Source organism: Oryza sativa, chromosome 10, assembly GCF_034140825.1.
Source record: "Oryza sativa Japonica Group chromosome 10, ASM3414082v1".
In the NCBI taxonomy this organism is placed as follows: domain Eukaryota; kingdom Viridiplantae; phylum Streptophyta; class Magnoliopsida; order Poales; family Poaceae; genus Oryza; species Oryza sativa.
The window spans coordinates 2823314-2845091 of record NC_089044.1 but is presented as its reverse complement, the minus strand read 5'-3'; the positions used below and the strand labels follow the sequence as shown (position 1 = coordinate 2845091).

Genomic DNA, 21778 nt, shown 5'->3' with positions numbered 1-21778 from the left:
ATTGTACCCGCTCTAAGGATATCCACAATGTACTATTAAAGCTGTGAATAAGTAATAAATGATGTCTTACTTTATGGTACTCCCTACATTCCAAAATATAAGGCGCAACCACACTTAACCCATAAAGGCCAAGAAATACTCCTTCTATCCCAAAATATAACGACTTCTAGCATTCAAGTTTTGCCCCAAAACATAATAACTTCTTCACCAACGTTCTCTTCTCAATCAATCACAACCCTTCACCATTCAATTTTCTCACCTACCTCCACTTCTCAACCAATCACAACCTTCTCCCATTTAATTCTGCCTACTTTCTTAATACCCGTATCCGGCCCTAAAAATCCCTATATTCTGGGACAGAGAGAGTAGTTATTATCACCTCATAGTTTGGATCACCCTAATAAATATGCTACCTCCATATTTTAATATATGACGCCGTTGACTTTTCGTCCAACGTTTGACCATTCGTCTTATTAAAAAAATTACGTAATTATTATTTATTTTATTGTGACTTGATTCATCATCAAATGTTCTTTAAGCATGACATAAATATTTTCATATTTTCACATAAATTTTGAATAAAACGAATGGTCAAACGTTGGTCAAAAATTCAACGACGTCATACATTAAAATACGGAGGGAGTATAATGCATGCACCCAATAAAATTAAAGATCTTAAGGATAGAGCATTGAAAAAAATAATAATTTAGTGAGAAAGAAGTGCTAGTTAATAGCATGTATTCATGTATGCCTTATATTAGGAAACATCTGAAAAAGGAAACATCTAAAAAATGAAGGGAGTAGTAGCTAGTAGCTAGCCATTGTGAGAGCAGGTAATAAAGACTACCAGGAATTTCTGCTACTGCTGACAGGAAGGAGTAAAATACAATAGTTGTTCAGAGTTTTCAGACAACTGTTAGACATTTGTGATGTTAGACATTTGTGATAGAATTTGGAACGGTGTTTTTTTTGTGGGCCCCATCTTAATACCTCTTATCTATCCATATGCATTGTGGTGTCTGATTTAACTACTACCAACTGACAAATGGTCCCACACTAATATCCACTTCGGTATTATACATTGATGTTGCTCTAAGAGCAAGTTCAATAATATAACTCGCTGATAGCTTTAAAACCTACCACATCATCATATGGAGTTTGAGTTAAAATTACTTTGTTCAATTATATAAATGGTAGTATTATGATATTATCACTTTTTGTTAGATGTGTAATCCAATTGCTATGTTGTATGATGTCTTGGAAGCTTACCGTCCAATTATAGCTTACATGCATGAGAAGTTAAGGCAAGCGGCGACAATTTATAGTTGTCCTCTCACGTTATCTTTCTTCACCATTTCATCATTTTTGTTTACGTGGATATGTTATAGTCAGCTTAAATTTATTATTGTGCTTGCTCTAAGTACTTAAGGTGTCGTCGTGTTTTCTTCGAGTAGCTTCAATGCTAATTCGACTGCTGCAATTCAAGAAAAAGGAGCAAAGATTTGGTTTGATAGCTGTACTGTTCAAATCGATTTATGGGATTAATATGAAAAAAAAAAACCTTCAATCACTATGTCTACCCTGTATGTGCCAATGACCATGGGAAATAAGTGATTTTTTTTAAAAAAAATCGGTTGAGTTCGATTCGACCTTTTTTTTTTATTTGACAAGCACGAGTCAGCCGTCACAGAGTGCATGCTTTGATATTTATTCATCAAAATGGATTTAAACCTCACACTGGAGCCGCTTTTAGACGTCTCACCAAAGGCATGCTCCATACGACATTAACTACACTACAATGCAAAATAACCTCTCATCACATATTGTAATATTGTTGCAAAAAAATGCGCTATAATCTTGTGCATTAGTTAACAGTCGAATAGTCAACTCTTAATACCGATATGGTATTGTAGCGTAGTTCTCAATTTGTGTCAACATGATACAATTTCATGTCATATTAACATGTGTAAAAATAATCTTCCAACATGATGCAAATTTGTGTCATATTAATAAAGCAAAATAGATTATATATCTGCCGCTTCTTTTCAACATTTTTTTTTACAAAAAAACTATACAACGGGATCCCGTCACACGGGATCGAGTCTCAAATCGTGTCCTGACACAAACAGCTCTATGGCCTTTAGGCCCGCCTCCGTTTCCGCTCTTTCGTATTATATGTGTCTGGTACATATGTCACAGTAGGGTCATGCATAGTGGGGTCCATGCACTTAGTGAATGTGTGCATGCATGCACGATGGCAGGCCCAAGAACCAGTCAAGTCATCCTGTATGACTGCATGGTAGAACTAGGCTTTCCTGTATCCGCGTGTGCAGCTAGTAACCAGTGAACTAGTGCATGCATCATCAAAAGCACAAGTATATCTGTATATACCTCAGTATCAGGCCTAGTACCCAGGTACCAAAGTCTGTGATACCTAGTTACCAGCAAGGTACCAGGTACCAAGTATCAGTCGGTACCCAATCAGTACCAAATGTACCAGGTATTAGCTGGTACCGAAGGTACCAGGTGCCAGGGGTGGTACCAGTTGCATGGTATCTAGTGCCTGTGATAGCTGGTACCTGATACTTATGATACCTGGCACTTAGTACCTGTGATACCTGGTACCTGGTACCCGATACCTGTGACACCTGATACTTGTGATACCTGGCACCTGGTATCTGTGATACTTGGTACCTGATACCCGATACCCGATAACTGTGACACCTGGTACTTGATACTTGTTATACCTGATACCTGGTACCTGGTATCTGATACTTGCGATACCTGGCACCTAGTACTTTGTGATACCTGGTACCCGATACCTGATACTTGTGATACCTGGCACCTAGTACCTGTGATACCTGGTACCCGGTACCTGTGGTACGGCATAGTGTACAAATTAATCACACATTAAAATTGTCCCGTGACTTTACTTTTGCACGGTATCTCGTGGGCTAGCTGCCCTCTTTTTTTTATTTGAACACATTTTATTTCCTATTTTGCTCCTAGTTTATGTAGCAGCACCATCAATAGCAACAGTGATACTTTTATTGAAAGCAACATTGAAAACCTTCCTTACTGTTTGGATATCGAACATCCGCTAAACTTGTGTTCTTCTCTTACCGGGGTTGGAAATGAATTGGGCCAGACTTGGCTTGGTTCGTGTAAGCTTGTGACAAGGGACTCTCGACTCGGTTTGGTTTGGTTGTTGTCATGAGGTAAAACAACAGCTTGGCTCGCCTCAATCTTCATTCTTGACCAGTTGAGCTCAGGCCAGCTCGCGAGCCTATCAATAAAAATATTTCTTAATGGGAGTTCCAAGCGATTACTGGCAACACATCAACATAGAGCAATGAGCAATCAAGTTAGAAATTTACTCCAATAGTTCAATATAGTCGATAAATAGTCAATACAACCATCAAAGTCACATTTCAGCAAGGAAATTGCCAAGATGCAAGCAACAGCCAACAACACAATAGCAAGTCATCATCAACCTTCAGCTTTTTTCCTGAATCTAGATGGATGGGAATAGATGGAGGTGTTCCTAGCTCTATGTGGTGGCGTCGACGGAAATAGATAGGGACGGAGTGAAAAACTAGAAAGGGTCACAGGACTTAAGTTTTTTAATTGGGCCAGGCCATCAAACGAATGGCCATGCTGAGCTGATCAGGCCAAGTGTGCAATCTCACCGAGCCGAAGGAGCGCCTTGTGAGGTAGCTCGAGCTCAACTTGTTTCAGAAACGAGCGGCTCGGGCTTGGCTTATTGGTTTTCGAGCCAAACCAAAGCTATGCGAGCCCAAACGGATCGGTCGAGCTCATGAAAACCCAAGTTTTTTTTCCCACCCCTACCTCTTACTATTTGCCATTCCATCTTGCCTCTTTGATGACACCGATTGCCACCAATATCATGTATTTTAGTCTCAAGGTTCCTCGATAGCTCTATGTAATAATGTCTAGCTGTCTTGTTCTCTTTTTTGTCTTGGTTCCTGTCATCATTTTCATTGGTGTCTGAGAGATCAATTTTTAAGGAAACATTATAAAATCATTAATAGATCAATGTAAGGAGTGTGAAATGGTCGACAACGCCTATTCCTATTCAGATTGTTGAATAATCGATTTCCATTCCCCGCTGAAAAAAATTCCATTTCCCTCTTTTTCCTTCACACTACAATTTGGTTATATCCCTGAGAAAATTGTATAATGTAATTTGAAGTCAACATTATTGATCACCCACTATTTTAAAAAATGATTTTTCATGGCGTCGCCCTAACATTTTCGCCGGCGGCCATACGCGAAAACCGTTAGCAACAACGTAACGAGGGGTGGGGGACTTTGGACCGCCAGCGAAAGCTAATCTTCAATGGCAGTTGAGTAAGCGGGCCTGCCAGCGAAGGTGTTGCGGTTTTCGCTAGCGGCGCACTTAAGACACCGCTAGTGAAGACCAGTGACGTGGACCACTAGCGAAGATGTAGCCATTTTGTAGAATGTAATTAGAAGTAAACATTATTGATCACGTATCGTCAAGGTGTCAACTGATTGCTCTTTCTTATACTCCCTCCGTTTCAAAATGTTTGACAGCGTTAACTTTTTAGCACATGTATGACCGTTCGTCTTATTAAAAAAATCGTGAAATATGTAAACTATATGTGTGCATGAAAGTATATTTAACAATGAATCAAATGATATGAAAAGAATAAATAATTACTTAAATTTTTCGAATAAGACGAATGGTCAAACACGTACTAAAAAGTCAACGGTGTCAAACATTTTGAAACGGATGGAGTATTATTTAAATCACACCAAATGTCACATGACACTCTAACTAATACCACTAGTAAATGTGTTACTACCCCAACATAGTGCGTTCGTAATGATCTTTGGTCAGACACGAAATCGTTAGCCGAATACTAGTAGCTTTTGAGAAGAATATAGAATGGCGAGTTTTGTGGACAAGAAAAACGTGCAAGTTGAACCCATCATTACACAATATGTGAAGAATGCCGCCTTTTTTATTTATGCCCAAGTCCACTGAATTGGAACTGTCCTTATCTGCATTAGCGATGCGATCACGTCAGAGCTAGCTCCTTGTACCCTTCGTACTAGCAACAATGATGCTGTACTAGTACTACAAATCCCTTTCAAATCACTAGTAACTAATCTCATGCAAAATCAAACCCTACATACATAATCTGATTTTGGTGTAACAAAGAATGAACGAATCATCCGTCTCCGCCCCAACAAAATCACCTAATAAATACACTAAAATCCCCCCAAAAAAATCAAAAAGAATTACTAAAACTATAATCATCGATATCTAGGTCAACCCTGTAACAGAGCTCGGTCAACACTGTCTTCCTCCAGGGGCCCACTGCGCAGTGGAGCGCAGCCAGGAGGCGGCCGCCGGCGGCCAACCTGCTCCATTGCGCCGCCGTGTGTGTACGTGGACATTTTGACGCCGACGCCGACGTGCCAGGCTGCCAGCCAAGGCGGCTCAAAGCAGAGCGGCGAGAGCGACGGCGGCGACCGAGAATACGGCGGCGGCAATGGAGGAGTAAGCCGAAGTGGTCGTCGCGCCGCTGGATTGCGGGCTTCCGCCGCCGCCGCCGAAGTAGACCATGGTGTCGTTGAGCTGCTGCAGCCCGGCGGCCTGCGGGTTCTGCCCCGACGACTTCACGCTGTTCACAACAAAAACAACACGATTAGCAATATGACCAAACCAAGTTACTCTCACTGACAGGTGGGGCACACCATCAAACCTTACTAAGGTTGGGACCAGCCGTAGTAAATGAGCTGAGTACTTTGGGTCCAGTTGTCAGTGACGTGGAAATAGCGTCAAAAGTTGACCACATTGGGGCCCACTTTGTCAATTGTTTTGTTAGTTAATGATAAACGTGCAGTGCGGCCACATGGGCCCCACGTGTCAGTTCTAGCCGTTTTTTATCCGTTACTAGCCGTTAGCACCATCACCACACCTCCTCGAAATGGCTCACCTAACCTCTTTCTTTTTGTCAGCTTCCCCTCTCGCACACCCAACCAAGGTCAAAAATCCAACTAAATTAACGTGATCAAATCCAGGAATAATAATAATAATAATAACAACGTTTTCTTTCTTTAATTGCGACTTACTAGTACTCCGTAACTGCTAATTACTGGAGTAGTAAGAATTTTCTTTTTTTAACTAGCGGGGTCATTATTTACTATTGCAATTGCGGATTTTATTTATTTTATTTTTACCTGGTGGGAGCGGCGGGGCAGAAGGTGATGGCGTAGTCTGTGGCGCCGGCGGCGCAGGTGAAGGTGGAGGTGGAGTCGTCGTAGGCGTAGCTGTAGGCGCGAGGGCACGCCGCCTTGAAGAACTCCGAGTACGCCGACGGCCGGCACGTGTTCGGGTTCCCGTACGCGCCGCTGCAGCAGTACTCCGCCGACCCGAACGCCTCGCACGCGCTCCGGCACGCCACCGCCGGCCCCGACGCCGACGCCACGCGCAGGTCGGCCGGGCACGCGCCGTTCAGCTCCGCCACGCACCCCGTCGCCGCGCACTTGCCGGAGCCGGAGGTGGCGCTGGGGGTGACGAGCATGGGAAGGTTGTAGCCGTCGACGAGGCTGACGTCGAAGAAGTCGAGGCCGCCGCTGCCGTCGAGGGTGAACTCGGCCAGCGTGGCCGGCGGCGCGGCGCCGCCGCCGTTGCACTGCACGTCGCCGGAGCCGCAGTCGCCGGTGGCGCAGGAGAACTTCGCCCCGGCGCCGTCGGCGGCGCAGAGCGTGCGCCCCCACATGCGGCCCGACCACCCCGACGGCGCCGGGACCGCCTGCGACGCCCCCGGCGCGAGCGCGAACCCCGTCGTGGACAGCGGCGCCGACCCCGCGCTGGACAGCAGCCCCGGCCACACCGTGTAGGCGCAGTTGTTGGTGATGGTGAACGTCGCCGCGCGCTCATCCTGCGCCCGCGCGAGCACCGCGACGGCGACGAACACCATGGCCAGCAATGACGACGACCTCGAACTCATGCCACCCGCCGCCGCCGCCATTGCGCTTGTCGACTACTCGATCGATCGACTTGTAAGAAGGGAGCTCCAAGCCGCGGATGGAGCTAGAGTTGGAGGTGGTTGGATGGCGAGTTAGTTGGTGGTTGGTTGCTTGGTGGAATGCAACGGCTAGCTGACATGATTTATAGGGAGGAAGAAGGAGACGCGGGGAAGCAGCAGAGGAAGGAGCAGAGGCGAGCTTGACTATGGCAGGCTTACTACCGTGTTTGGACTGAACCGTTTTTCCCGGCTATTCTGTAGAGTTTTTAAGGCATTTTCTGACCAAAAAGTGTTATGTTGAGTAAGTTTCTACGTTTTGGGACGACAACTCCCTTACTCTCTCTGTCAAAAAAAAAAACTCAACCCCCTCCTAAAACAACAAATTTAGATAAAGGATAGTACAGATTTACTATACTAGAAGATGTTACATCTCTTTCTACGTTTATTTTTTTAGAACGGAGAGAATATGTTGAAAAAGTTTCCCGAATTGCTAAACAGTCCGTTTTATATAAATTTTTTTCTTATAGAAGTTCTTTTAATAACCGAAATAAATCTATTTTAAAGTTTATTAGTTACTAATACTCAATTAATCATGTCCCTGATTATCTCTCCTGTGTTTCGAGTCACTAACCGCTCTAGCCTAATAGCTTGAATAAGCCTTAGGGCCCATTCGAACCATCATTTTGGGGGGTGTTTAGTTCGTGAAAAGAAAATTTTTAGGTATCACATCGGACGTTTGACCGGATATTGGAATGGGTTTTCGGACACGAATGAAAAATTTAATTTCATAACTCGCCTGGAAACCGCAAGACAAATTCATTAAGGCTAATTAATCAGTCATTAGCAGATGTGGTTTACTGTAGCACTTTATGGTTAATCATGGATTAATTAGGCTCAAAATATTCATCTCGCGATTTCCATATAAACTGTGCAATTGGTTTTTTTTTAATCTATATATCCATGTATGTGTACGTCCAAAGATTTGATATGACGTTTTTTGGAAAAAAAATTGAGAAACCTTGGTTTAGCTGATCGAGAAGTATGCTAACGTAAAATGAGAAAGTTGTCGGCCCTTCAGAAGTCAACCTTAATTAGGAAGAACCTTTTCTTGCTGAGTAATTGCTGACTCTGCGTGATGGCCATCTGCGCATCTCTACTTCAATCTTACAGTGTGGTACTGAGCTACTAGCAAACAGAGAGGGATTGCTTGCCAGCATGGGCGTGTTGGAAGTATGTGTCAAGGTGTCTGTGCTTTGAGTAGGATGAAAGATGAGGGATCATTTTCACAGATATAGAAAAGTTAAATGTCCTAGAATGGTGGGTGGATTTTCTATGCAACACAAATTAATCAAAATGTTGAATGTTACTAACTTGTATTTCCTAAATATATGACTTTTGAAAATAACACATCTAACTATTCATCTCATTAAAAAAAATCATGTAGTATCATTCATTTTATTATGACTTGTTTTATTATTAAAGATACTTTAGACATGATAATTTGTACCAAAATTTTTAGTAAGACAAATGGTCAAAACATCATATATTTTTTAAAACAGGAGGGAGTATAATACAAGATAGAAAAAGTTTATATTCGTTTAATATTTACGCACTAAATTAAAATACCATTCCAGTATATTGTCCTTGATAACCCATCAGCATATAGCCCAGTTATAATGTGTGAAATATCTGTAGTAGCACTGATTAGTCAGCTAACAGTCTCCAAACATCAATATAGCTCTTCTATAGGAGTGTACTTCCATTCTTGTTGTTGGGAACCATTATGGCTTTATGTTACGAGTCCGAATATCTGAAGTGAATATCTTGGATCGCCTATGGACAATATTTGTATGTGTGGTTTGTCGAAACCAAATAAAGATTAATTATATGGTTCATTCATGGAGGGGGAACCATTGCAAATTCTTATTGAGGAAGTTTATTGTCAAGAGATTTTAGTCGATCTCTTTTACGCCTATTGATTTTGCTATAAATTAGTCGACAATTTTTTTTCTAAAAATTTAATAGATGTAAATATAGTACAATCGTGGTGTAATTACGTTGTAACTTGCATGTAACTACAATCTAATTTTGAACCGTTCGATTTGCTTTAAAATTCGTGCAAAGGAGGTAAGGAAAAATCACAACCCACGCACATGTGAGGGGATTCGGTACTATTACCTTCCTTTTCATGGAATTAGCATATCACCTAGGAATTTTTGAAAGTTACATATAAGTTACACTATAATTACATGCAAGTTACACGGTAATTATATCACGATTGTATTATATTTATATCTGTCAAAATTTTTAGTTAAAATTCGATGACTAATATATAGCTAATCCCACGCCTATAAGCTATGTTCTAACGTACATGCCTGTTAGTTATTATCCTAGCTTTCATGCCTGTTCTGTTAGTTGATCATTTATTAGCTCCATTTTTTCTGGGAGTACACGAAGATCTGTTTTGCCCTTTTTAGTCAAGCCAACTAAAAGCCTAAAAGGAATTTCTTCCCAAATAGGGTTTCGGCCATGCAAGGTAGAGGAATATCTTTGATCTAGGATGGTGGATGAAGGATCATTTGAGGTAAAATTAAATGGCAAGCAACGTACTAAATACACTCTCTGTTTTTAAATATTTGACACCGATGATTTTTAGCACATGTTTAACCGTCCGTCTTATTTAAAAAAATTTGTGAAATATGTAAAACTATATGTATACATGAAAGTATATTTAACGATGAATCAAATGATAGGAAAATAATTAATTATTACTTATGTCAGGGTTATGGATACCACATACCTAATAGTAGTTGACTAAATCTCGGCAGGGCCCACCACATACCATGTCCTATACGGAAACAACCTGCGGATATAGGAGGAGTTCCGGATAAGGAAAGACAACCAGAGTTCTACATGGAAACGATAAGAATTACTCGGATTGTATCCATATTAGTTTCCCAGTTCTACTTGGACAAGGGAACACCTATGGGTATAAATACAAGGCCCCCTAGGAGGAGAGGGGAGACACGACCAACACAATCAACAGACACCCACCATAGATCAAGACACAAGATCAACATACAAGCCAACATACGCCAACACAAGACGCCGGATATCGACATCAGAGACATACCTAGATCGACCCTATCCGGTACCTACAGAGGCCGGCCGTAGGGATCTAGCGCTGTCTTTGATCTCGCCGGGCACGGATTCGAGGACGAAGACTACCCTGTTGTCGACTACAAGTCAGACCTTCAAACCGCCATGTCGACAACAGTTAGATAGGCTACCCCAAATATTGTACTGGTGTGATTATGGTGAATAAGAGCAATACCGGCTTCGGCCAACAGGATGTAGGGTTATTACCTGACAATTCAGGGGCCCGAACCTGTATAAAAATCCCTGTCTCCATCTCTTTTACCTCAGTCTCGCGTATACTCTAGTACCAACGATCCCCATACCATGCAAATACCGGAATCGCGACATCAAACGTCGACAATTTATTTTTTAATATTTACTTAATTAGTTAACGGTGTCAAATATTTAGAAACAGATGAAGTATACGCTGTATAGTGTGATATGTGTATAGGAGATGGGAACCGAATCAAGCACGAACGAGGAAAACTTGGGGACACGCAAGAAGAAAAGATGGTGTAGAAAGACGTACGTACTACTCTCATATAAACAGAATTTTATCATTCCTCTAACATGATTTCCAAGCTAGCTTAGCTAGCTAGATTAATGACGGTGCCGACGCGCAAAGGAAGGGTAGAAAGTACACTCTAGAAACTCAATATTAATCGCATGGTTTGTTCTAGTAGGTAATTAACGGCTGTTAATTAATTGCGTACCCTAGTTGATCGATCCCTAGCTAGCTTAATGCTTAATCGTTTTTGCCTTTTACTAGCTCTCGATCGAGAGGATGTGTACGTGAAGCCTAAATTACAAGCAGCTTAGCAGGATCGGAATCTAATTAAGCTATAGCAAGATTACGTACTTGTCGATCGAATTAAATCTGGTCAAATGTAAACATCATATATGATCTCCACACAAAACAAATCTCTCTAGCTGACCTAGGAAGATAATTAACTAAACTAAGCTAGGTCTAATTAACTAACTACTCGGCCTAACTAAGTTTGGCCTCTCTGCATATGCAGGCAGCTTAATGAATTAATCTCCATCATATCAGCCGTACGTACGTGGAGTTATATGAGCCGTCCATCGTGATAGCAGAATCCAGCTAGCTAGCTATCAGTATCAGGGCCAGTCGTCCAAATCCAAACCGGCGGCTGCCGTTGGCTTCACCTGGCAGTCGTCCATATCGCCGCGGCCAGCCTGAGCGACGCGCGCGGTTCGTTCGTCCATGGAAAAGCACAAGCTATATAGCTCCATCTCGAATTCTCGATCCGGTTGAGACAACGACGAATATCTATCATGTCCGGTTGACACATATCTGTGTCGGTCTGCCCATCATCTGCGGACTGCGGTCGTCACATGAAACAGCCAGAGAATCTATTATATCCCACTGACTTTATCACGTTCTACAATATACCATCGACTTTTGCTTAACTTCTACGATTTACCATATCGCCGTTCGGTTAGTCTTTGTTAGTACTGTACAAATTTATCAAAATGACCAAAATATCCCTAGGATAAAAACTTTCAAAATCTGGATAAAAATTCTGAAATGTTAGATTTTAAGTTTTTTTTTCTAAATTTTGGATGTTTACAATCTTGTGTTCATAATACGATATTTTGATAATTTTATCCAAATTTTAGAAGTTTTTATCTTAGGGGTATTTTGGTCATTTAGACAAAATTGTATAGTGCTAACGGAGGCTAACTGGACGGCGATGGTAAATCGTAGAAGTTAAGCAAAAGTCGATGATATATTGTAAAACGTGACAAAGTTAGTGGTAAAGTGTAGACATGTGACAAAGTCAGTGACATATAATGGATTCTCTCTTTTTATTACTCCCTCCCGTCTATATTTTTTCAGTTTTTATACTATGTTTGACTATTCGTTTTATTTATAAATTTTTGTCTTATTTAAATTTTTTTTATGATTACTATTTTTATTATTATTAGATGATAAAAAATAAATAATAATTTATGCGTGACTTATTTTTTTATTTTTTTATTTTTTTTCAAATAAGATGGACAGTACAACGTTGGACATAAAAACAAAAAATTAAAATACGTTCTTCTTGAGACGGAGGGAGTATACTTAAAAAATATATTTGATCATTTGTCTTAAAAAATTGTACCCCTCCGTTTCACAAGACATTTTAATTTTTTTTAAAAAAGAATTAGACTTTTTAAGCTTGATCAATCTTACATGAAAACATTACAAATTTAATTACAATACGAAACAAATGTACTTAAAAAATATATTCAATCCTAGATTTAATTAAATTAATTTTGTGTTGTAAATATTTTTATTTTTTAAAATATGGTCAAATTTTAAAAATAACAACTTTGAGGAAAGTCAAAACGTTTTATATTATAAAGAGAATAGGATAAGAAGGGAGTAAGTCATGCTTAAATGTCTAGTATGCTATAATAAAACAAATAATAATTACATAATATCGTTAATAAGATTAATGATTAAACGTATGGCCGAAACTCAATAACGTCCTCCACTTGAAAACTAGATGGATTATGAGTACTGTGCACATATATGTTCGTGTCCATTCTGCTTTTTCAGACAACACACAATGACAAACACGCACATAACGACCCATCACACACGTACGGTGCGAGTGTGCGCACACGCGTAGTTCTCCTTTTAGCGCACACGTATTGTGTGACATATATACTCAAACGATGCATTCCATTCGTGTGCACACATCAATGTTAATCTTGTTAGAGTTATAATTTCTTAATTAGAATGTGAAAACGAAGTACTTTCAAGTGTGGTGGTGAGATTTTTTAAACTTTGTTGGACTTCTAGAAGAGATCGATTTACCAATCAGAGAGCTATATAGAAAGTAGTTTAAATCCATGAATTTGGCTATCTAATACAGTACTACTAATCTAGGGGGGCAAAGTATCTTGGACCAGTAGCTAGCCAGCCATGACAGAAAAAAGCCATAAGGCATTCATGCACATATATACATAGTTAGGGGCGGATCCAGTATGGGGGCGGCGGGGTCTCGAGCTTCCACTACTGACGTGAAGATTATTAGAGCCCTACGAAGACCCCACTAATTTTTTTTACCATATATAGATGGGAGGGGACTGTAACTCTATCTAGTTTGCTCAGACCCACCGTTATTTCTTTCTAGATCCGCCACTGTACATAGTCATATGTACTGTTGCCAAACCATTTCCTTCACGTCGGTATATATAAACGGCATGATCGAGTGAAACGAATCAGGGCATATCAATCACTTTCCTTACCACTTTACGACGGCTGCTGTAATTAAGCTCAGGTTCCAGTTTGACTAGCTAGCAGCCGTGTGATTGATCAGTCTAATCAATAAGGAATCATCTTAACTACTGTTACAGTACGATTCGTTACAGTATCATACATGCATGCACCTGCCGCGTAACTACTGTTGTTGACTAATTAAGCAGCCGCGAAAATTACTCCGAAATTAAAATGAGTTCGATATATAGAGAGGATACTACTCCCTATGACTAAAAAACTTTCTTTGAAGGTTTTTCTTGCAAAAACTGTCTTTTTAAATAAGATCTATTAGAACTCGTTAATATTATTTTAACATGTTTCTTCTCGTTTTCTCTATCAAACCAGCAATACCCTATCATGTTCTCCTTTTTCCTTATTCTCTTTCATATTAATGAAGGGTATAATAGAATGTTAGTCATCCTCTTACTTTAATAACCAATTAAAACATCAATTAAAGGCTAGTAATTAACTATATTAATCCTAGCTAACTGGACTTTCAAGCCAGTTAGCTTTTTTTTATTATTCTATTCCATTATATTAAAAAAAAGGAAAAAGTACGAATTACCCTCCCCCGAACTATCGCGGTTGTCTGAATTACCCCCTGAACCACAAAACCGGACATTCTTCATCATGAACTATACAAACCGGACGAATTACCCCCCTCGACCCAATCCGCGGTGGTTTTGGTCTACGTGGCATATGCGTGGCAGTCTAGTCAGCATTCTATATAAAAAAAATATGGGGCCTACATGTCATACGCTCTTCTCTCTCTCTCTCACTCTCCTCACTCTTCTCACTCTTCCTCTCTCTCTCACGGTCAGCGGCAGGCAGGGGCAGCGGCTGAGGGTGGCGGCCTCATAGCGGAGGCGGCGGCGACGGCGAGCGGCGGCCGGCGCGGCTGGCGGTGAGCGGCGGTGCGCGGGGGCGGACGCGGAGGCGGCGGCGGCCCGCGCAGCTGGCGGCAAGCGGCGGTGCACGAGGGCAGACGGGCGGCACGAGTGCGCGTGGGCGGACGCGGGGGCGCCGGCGGCGAGCGGCGGCCCGCGCGGCTGGCGGCGAGCGGCGGTGCGCGGGGGCGGACGGGCGGCGCGGGTGCGCGGGGGCGGACGGTCGGTGGGCGGCGGTGGCGGAGGTGGGGATGATGGAGACGGCGGCGCCCCCGCTTCTCTCTTCCCCTCTATCTCTCTCACGGGCAGTGGCACGAGCGGCAGCGGCGGGCGCGGCTGGTGGAGGGCGACGGCGGATGGCCGGACGGCGCGCGGGGGCGGGCGGATGGCGCCTCCCAATCCACCTCTATTGTCGCCGCCCCTTCTCCTCCTCGCCGAAGAAGCTCGCCTCGGATCCCTCCTCCTCCTCCAGTATTGCCGCCGCTGCCGTCTCCATCATCCCCACCTCCGCCACCGCCGCCCACCGACCGTCTGCCCCCGCGCACCCCCGCCGCCCGTCCGCCCCCGCGCACCGCCGCTCGTCGCCGCCGCCTCCGCGTCCGCCCCCGTGCACCCGCGCCGCCCTTCCGCCCCCGCGCACCGCCGCTCGCCGCCAGCCGCGCCCGCCGCCGCTCGCCTCCAGCCGTGCCGGCCGCTGCTCGCCGCCTCCGCCTCCGCGCCGAGGCCGCCGCCCTCAGCCGCTGCCCCCGCCTGCCGCTGACCGTGAGAGAGAGAGGGGAAGAATGAGAAGAGTGAGGAGAGTGAGAGAGAAGAGAGAGAAGAGTGTATGACATGTAGGCCCCACATTTTTTTTATATAGAACGCTGACTGGACTGCCACGCGTACGCCACGTAGACCAAAACCACTGCGGATTGGATAAGGGGGGTAATTCGTCCGGTTTGTATAGTTCGAGGTGAAGAATGTCCGTTTTTGTGGTTCAGTGGGGTAATTCAGACGACCGCGATAGTTTGGGGGGGGGGTAATTCGTACTTTTTCCGTAAAAAAAAAAAGCTAACTGGCTTGAAAGTCCAATTATTATTATTTTTTCTTTTGGAAAAAGCCAAGCCAGTGGTTTTGACTAGCCAAGTGATCAGATTGTTCAATTCCCAGCTAACTCCCTTCTCATTGACGCTTCTACCAAGTCCCTTGACCAGACCTGCCCAACTAACTCTACAAAATGTTGTTTAATTTATCCAAAACAGTATTCTCCATGTGCAAAATTTATCTCCCGTCATAGTCGCTGATTACTAGAGAGGAGAGCAAGCAGGTAAGAAGCTTCGAATACGCATTAATTAATTTATTGCAAAAGGCATTAATTTGAACGCAAAATTTCTAAAACCTGATCTGGAGTAGTAATATTAAATATATAAATATACAAAGTAATGACGTGGATAGAAGCACGTGCGGAACACATGAAAAATTTGGTGGTTGGATCAGCTGTTCGGTTTTAGGAAGAATTGGGGAAACTTCAAAAACAATAATGATCCCTCGGTTCATGACATGTAAAAGCTTCTAGATATTGATGTAGATATATTTGACTACCACCACTTTATATGCATGTGTGTGCACGTGGCGCTTACGTGTATTAAATTATTATATAAAAGATTTTACAATATCTATAACATGAAAACTAAGACATAATAATAGTTTGGTGCATATCACAATCATCAGTTTCGTCATTGAGAGACAATGACCCCCGTAGTTAGAGCAAGATGTCGGGAAGGACAGAAGGAGACAAGATAATCCATATACACAGCCTCTACAGTCTTAAAAAAAACAAATTTGAGTACGAATTTAGGTTTAACTAGTTGTAGTTTAATTTATTTTTTTCGTTACGAGATGTGGAAGTTGAATTTGAACTTGTATATATATTTATGAGTAAAATACAGTAGCGGCCCTTAAACTTGCGGGTGGATGTCATCCAGGTCCATTAACTTGCAAATCGTGTAATTAGGCCACTAAACTTGCTAAATGTACCATCGCCGGTCCAAAATGCCGTTTGACCGCGGTCGCGCCGACGTGGCATGCCACGTGCACAGCTGAGCTGGCCCGCACCATGCCTTTTCTCACGCGCACCGTGTGTGACACCGGCCACACTTGTTTTTTTTCATCGAGGCCCCTCTGTTTTTCTCATTTTCTTTCGACATCCACTGCTGCTTCGTCTTCCCCGGAGTGCCCTAGCGCAGAGTGCAGCGGAGATCGTGAGGGGAGTGATCGCCGGAGAAATAGGGTTCCAGCGAAAGCGCAAAGAGGCGAGATTGGCTGTTGCGGCCTCCCGCCGGCCATAATCGCGGGGAGGCGGCATGATTTTCCGCCTGGAAGGGGAAGGGCCTCCGTTGTACAGTGAGTGTAACTTCAAAATTTCATCCATTAATCTGCAAGATTAGCATGCACTGATTGATGTTGGTAGATAGATACAAAGGAATATGGCGTTTGATTATGCAAAAAGATGTTATTTTTTCCTGTAGGATGATTATCCTGACATTGTTCTCGAGTAGGCTAGAACATGAGAGTAATACCGCTAATTAGGATTGCAATGCAGGTCCTGATGATGGTAAATTCACCGCTGAGGTACACCATGGTGGTTTTTTTGTTGGTCAGGGTAGCAACAGGGCATATGTAGATCAAACGATAAATTGGATTGACCACTGTGAAGCAAGAACATGGGATATTGTTTGTTTTGATGAATTTTTAGCTATGCTTGGGTATGATATGAATCCAGATTTTAAGGCTTATTGGTTGCTCCCTGGAAAAACTCTTGAAGATGGCCTTAGGGTTATATCTACTAGGGCTGACTTTGAAGTGATGAAATCAGTTGTGCACAAGGTTAAGAATTTTATTATCTATTTTGATCAGGGTGACACAATTGCAGGTGTAGATTGGGATGATGTAGTAGCTAATCCTATTAGTGAATTGCCTAAGGTGCTTAGTCCTAGGAAGATGTCAACTGCTGATAGGAAGGTGCCAAACAAACAAGATGACAGTGACAGTGATGGTAGCTTAGAAGATGACCCATATTTTATGGATAGTGACTGATATATCAGATGCAGATGATGACTTGTATGTTGACAATGTTGATGTGGGTGTTGAAGACTTATCTGACTGCAAGGCAAAGTTTTGGAAGAAAGCTAAGGGCAGTTAGTTGAAGGGAAAAGAAATAGTAGTTAGAAATTCTGATGTGGAGGAAGTTTCCACTGATGATGAAGATTTGCAGCTCCCAGATTCAGATGATGATGGTGAAGTGAGATTAAAGTTTAAGGCTTTCATGGCAGAGGATGTTAAGAACCTAGTTTTTAAGGTTGGCATGGTGTTTCCTTCAGTAGAAGTACTTAGAAAGGCCATAACAGAGTACAGTTTGAAGGCTAGAGTGGACATCAAGATGCCTAGGAATGAGCAAAAAAGACTTAGGGCCCACTGTGTTGAGGGTTGCCCATGGAACTTATATGCATCATTTGATAGCAGGTCCAAGTCAATGATGGTGAAGACATATCTTGGGGAGCATAAATGTCAGAAGGAATGGGTGCTGAAAAGGTGTACTGCTAAATGGCTATCTGAGAAGTACATTGAAACTTTTAGAGCAAATGATAAGATGACACTTGGAGGGTTTGCAAAGTTAGTCCAATTAGAATAGAATCTGACTCCATCTAGAAGCAAGCTAGCCAGGGCAAGGAGATTGGCCTTCAAGGACATATATGGTGATGAGATTCAGCAATATAATCAGTTGTGGAACTATGGGGCTGAGCTAAGAAGGTCTAATCCAGGCAGTTGCTTCTTTTTGAACTTGGTAGACAGTTGTTTCAGCACATGTTACATGTCCTTTGATGCATGTAAGAGAGGGTCTTTGAGTGGATGTAGGCCTTTGATATGTTTGGATGGTTGCCACATCAAGACTAAATTTGGTGGACAGATCCTAACAGCAGTAGGTATTGACCCTAATGATTGCATATATCCAATTGCAATAGTTGTGGTTGAGACAGAGTCATTGAGGTCTTGGAGATGGTTTCTACAGACCCTAAAGGAAGACCTGGGCATTGACAATACCTACCCATGGACAATAATGACTGATAAGCAAAAGGTATACCTGTTCTTTATTTTTCTTATAGGTTACATAACAAGTTTTGTTCTTATAATCTGACATATTTCAAATTGTTCTTATGTTTGTTTTTACATAACACAGGGTCTTATACCAGCTGTCCAACAGATTTTCCCTGATTCAGAACACAGATTCTGTGTTAGACATCTGTACTCCAATTTTCAGGTACATTTCAAAGGTGAGAATCTGAAAAACCAGTTATGGGCATGTGCTAGATCAAGTTCAGAGGTTGAGTGGAATGCCAACATGGAAGAAATGAAATCTCTTAATCAGGATGCATATGAGTGGCTTCAAAAGATGCCTCCTAAAACTTGGGTCAAAGCTTATTTCAGTGAATTCCCTAAGTGTGATATCTTATTGAACAATAATTGTGAAGTATTCAACAAGTACATCTTAGAAGCTAGGGAATTGCCAATCCTAAGTATGTTTGAAAAGATCAAAAGCCAACTAATAAGTAGGCATTATAGTAAGCAGAAAGAAGTGGCAGAGCAATGGCATGGGCCTATATGCCCCAAGATCAGGAAGAAAGTACTGAAAAATGCAGATATGGCAAACACATGTTATGTTTTGCCAGCCGGGAAAGGGATTTTTCAGGTGGAAGATAGGAATTTCAAGTACATTGTTGACCTTAGTGCTAAACATTGTGACTGCAGGAGATGGGATCTGACAGGCATCCCTTGTAACCATGCTATCTCATGCTTAAGGAGTGAGAGAATTAGTGCTGAGTCAATTCTTCCACCCTGCTATAGTTTAGAAGCATTCTCCAGAGCATATGCATTTAACATTTGGCCCTACAATGATATGACTAAGTGGGTTCAGGTGAATGGGCCAGAAGTGAAGCCTCCAATATATGAGAAAAAGGTTGGCAGACCACCTAAGTCTAGGAGGAAAGCACCACATGAGGTACAGGGAAAAAATGGGCCTAAAATGTCCAAGCATGGTGTGGAGATGCACTGCTCTTTCTGCAAAGAGCCTAGACATAACAAGAAAGGGTGCCCACTGAGAAAGGCTAGACTCAGACCCAAACTGAAGACAAGTAGGATCCCAGCTGCAAGTTCTACAAAAGAGTGGCATGAATCTAAGCAAGAACCAGCAGAGGTAATGAAACAATACTCTATCTTATCACTCTATTATCACTACCCTATTATAACTCTATCTTAATTACCTTTGTAAACTTGTAGGTGCTGACCCAATCTCAGTCTGCATATGACCAATTACTATCACAAGTTCCTAATCCTGTGGTTACACAGATGTTTGAGGAATCATCACAAGTTAGTCAAATGGAAACTACACATGGTCCTCTCCCAGATAACCAGTACATCCTTTCAAACCAGCCAGCTGTAGTATCTACCCCTATGACCACAGCAACAAAAGAGGGAAAATCTAGGGCCAACAAAAGGAAGTGTACAACTGAAGGAGTATCAGGAGTTGCTGCTACTACTTCAAAGAACAGAGCTCCCAGGAAGAAAGCTACTGCTACAAACAAGTGATATGTGTTAGACCATATGTTTGATGGTCCTTTAGTGCTAGTAGTACTTTGTTATGCCAAAATTTGAACCCTGTATGGATTTCATGGGCATGCTTGCTTGATTTTGTGTTGCCAAACTTGTGGCTATTTTGTGATAGAACATGGGAATTTTGTGATGCCAGACATGTGTTCACTGAATGTAGTACTAGAAATACTACTAAATGCCAGAAATTTGGTATTGTGATGAATATGGGAAATTACTGCCTGTAATGCATGATGCATGTTTGCTATTTCCAGATGACATTTTACAGGACATTTCATAAGCTAGAACAAAATAACAGTTGTCTGCTGAAAAAAAATTAGAGATGTCGATTTTCAGAACAAAATCTCATATTTCAGCTTCACATAATAGCATTTAGCATACATTTTTCATACATGGTTCAGATTCAGCATACACAAAAGATCACTCAAGTGCCTTATTAGCTGACACAAAACACACCAGCACCAATACATCCATATCCATCAAACTTTGGTATCTACCTAAGAAGCAATAGTGCAAATATGACTACTACAAAACCAACAATTACTGACAACATAAATCGTCTACTCTCTTCTAACATCTTGATTCTACATGCCATTTCAGCAAATGAGCCACATTCCTCTTTTTGTCCCATGCTCTTTGCTTCATAGACATTGCATTCAGTGACAAGTCCATCAATCACAGCTCTTGAGTTGGCAAGGGATGCTCTAATTTTAGAGTTCTCTGTCTTCACTTCACGAACAGTGCTGACTAAATCATTCAAAACCTGCTTCAAATATGGCGTTGTCCCTGGTTCATACCACTGCCATAATTTGCATCCACCATTCTGCACATTCAAAATGAATAAACCAACTGACTTCAACAAACTACTCTCCAGGTACCGAATGGGAGATGGAAAGGTTTTACCTTGCCTGGATATTTTCGTCGCCGACCGTGTTGTGCTCCTACTGGAGCTCGAGCCTGCCATCGCCTTCGCCGCCGAAGCCCGCCGAGACCTACTCCACCGAAGAACCCTGCCACGACATACTCCGTCGCCGAACCCTGCCGAGACCTGCTCCGCCGCCGAACCTGCCGCGACCTGCTCCGCCGCCAAACCTTGCCCTCAATCGCATCCCTAGTTGCTGCTCAGATTTTTGGGCGCTCCGGGGAAGAAGAAGTAGTGGTGGAAACCAAATGAGAAAAAGAGAGGGACCTGGATGAAAAACGACAAGGCGTGGGCGGTGTGTCACGCACGGTGCGGGCCAGCTCAGCTATGCACGTGGCATGCCACGTCGGCGCGACTGCGGTCAAACGGCATTTTGGACCGGCGATGGTACATTTAGCAAGTTTAGTGGCCTAATTACACGATTTGCAAGTTAGTGGACCTGGATGACATCCGCCCGCAAGTTTAAGGGCCGCTACTGTATTTTACTCTATATTTATGGAGTGATATATCACATGATAATACATGTTATCATAACCATTTAAGTGATATGTAAACAACGATAGGACATCCCCTCGAGAGATCAAAATCCACTCCCACCATACTAGTGATAAGGGTATAATATAACCACACAAATTAGTATAAATGAAATCTAACAATTTATTTGTAAGGGTATTTTCGGAAATGATATACATATTAAATGTGAAAATTACCTACCTTACTACTGAGGGTAATTATAAGTCATCAATATATAAGTGTCCAACCCTTAATTTGCACTTTGCGACTGGTGTCACTGCCGCATTCGATCACGTCGGGCCCTGACGCTGCCGCCGTATTCAAAACTTGAGGAAATATGTTTCTAGATTTTTTTTTTGCGTCCTATACATGCGTC

At 42.3% G+C, this 21778-nt stretch overlaps 2 protein-coding genes across 2 annotated transcripts; one reads left to right on the top strand and one right to left on the bottom strand.

Moving 5' to 3' along the window:
- Positions 1-4991: 4991 nt before the first annotated feature.
- On the bottom strand, positions 4992-7142 carry LOC4348105 (thaumatin-like protein 1b). The gene is made up of 2 exons (XM_015757441.3): positions 6235-7142; positions 4992-5675 (listed from the first exon to the last, which is right to left on the bottom strand). Exons 1-2 carry the CDS (start codon positions 7026-7028, stop codon positions 5492-5494), a joined length of 978 nt encoding a protein of 325 aa, XP_015612927.1. The 5' UTR covers positions 7029-7142; the 3' UTR covers positions 4992-5491.
- An 11109-nt stretch (positions 7143-18251) lies between these two features.
- LOC112936594 (uncharacterized) lies at positions 18252-20100 on the top strand. The gene is made up of 3 exons (XM_066304964.1): positions 18252-18438; positions 18541-19554; positions 19707-20100. The coding sequence occupies exons 1-3, from the start codon at positions 18421-18423 to the stop codon at positions 19944-19946; spliced, it is 1272 nt and encodes a 423-aa protein (XP_066161061.1). The 5' UTR covers positions 18252-18420; the 3' UTR covers positions 19947-20100.
- Positions 20101-21778: the final 1678 nt, after the last annotated feature.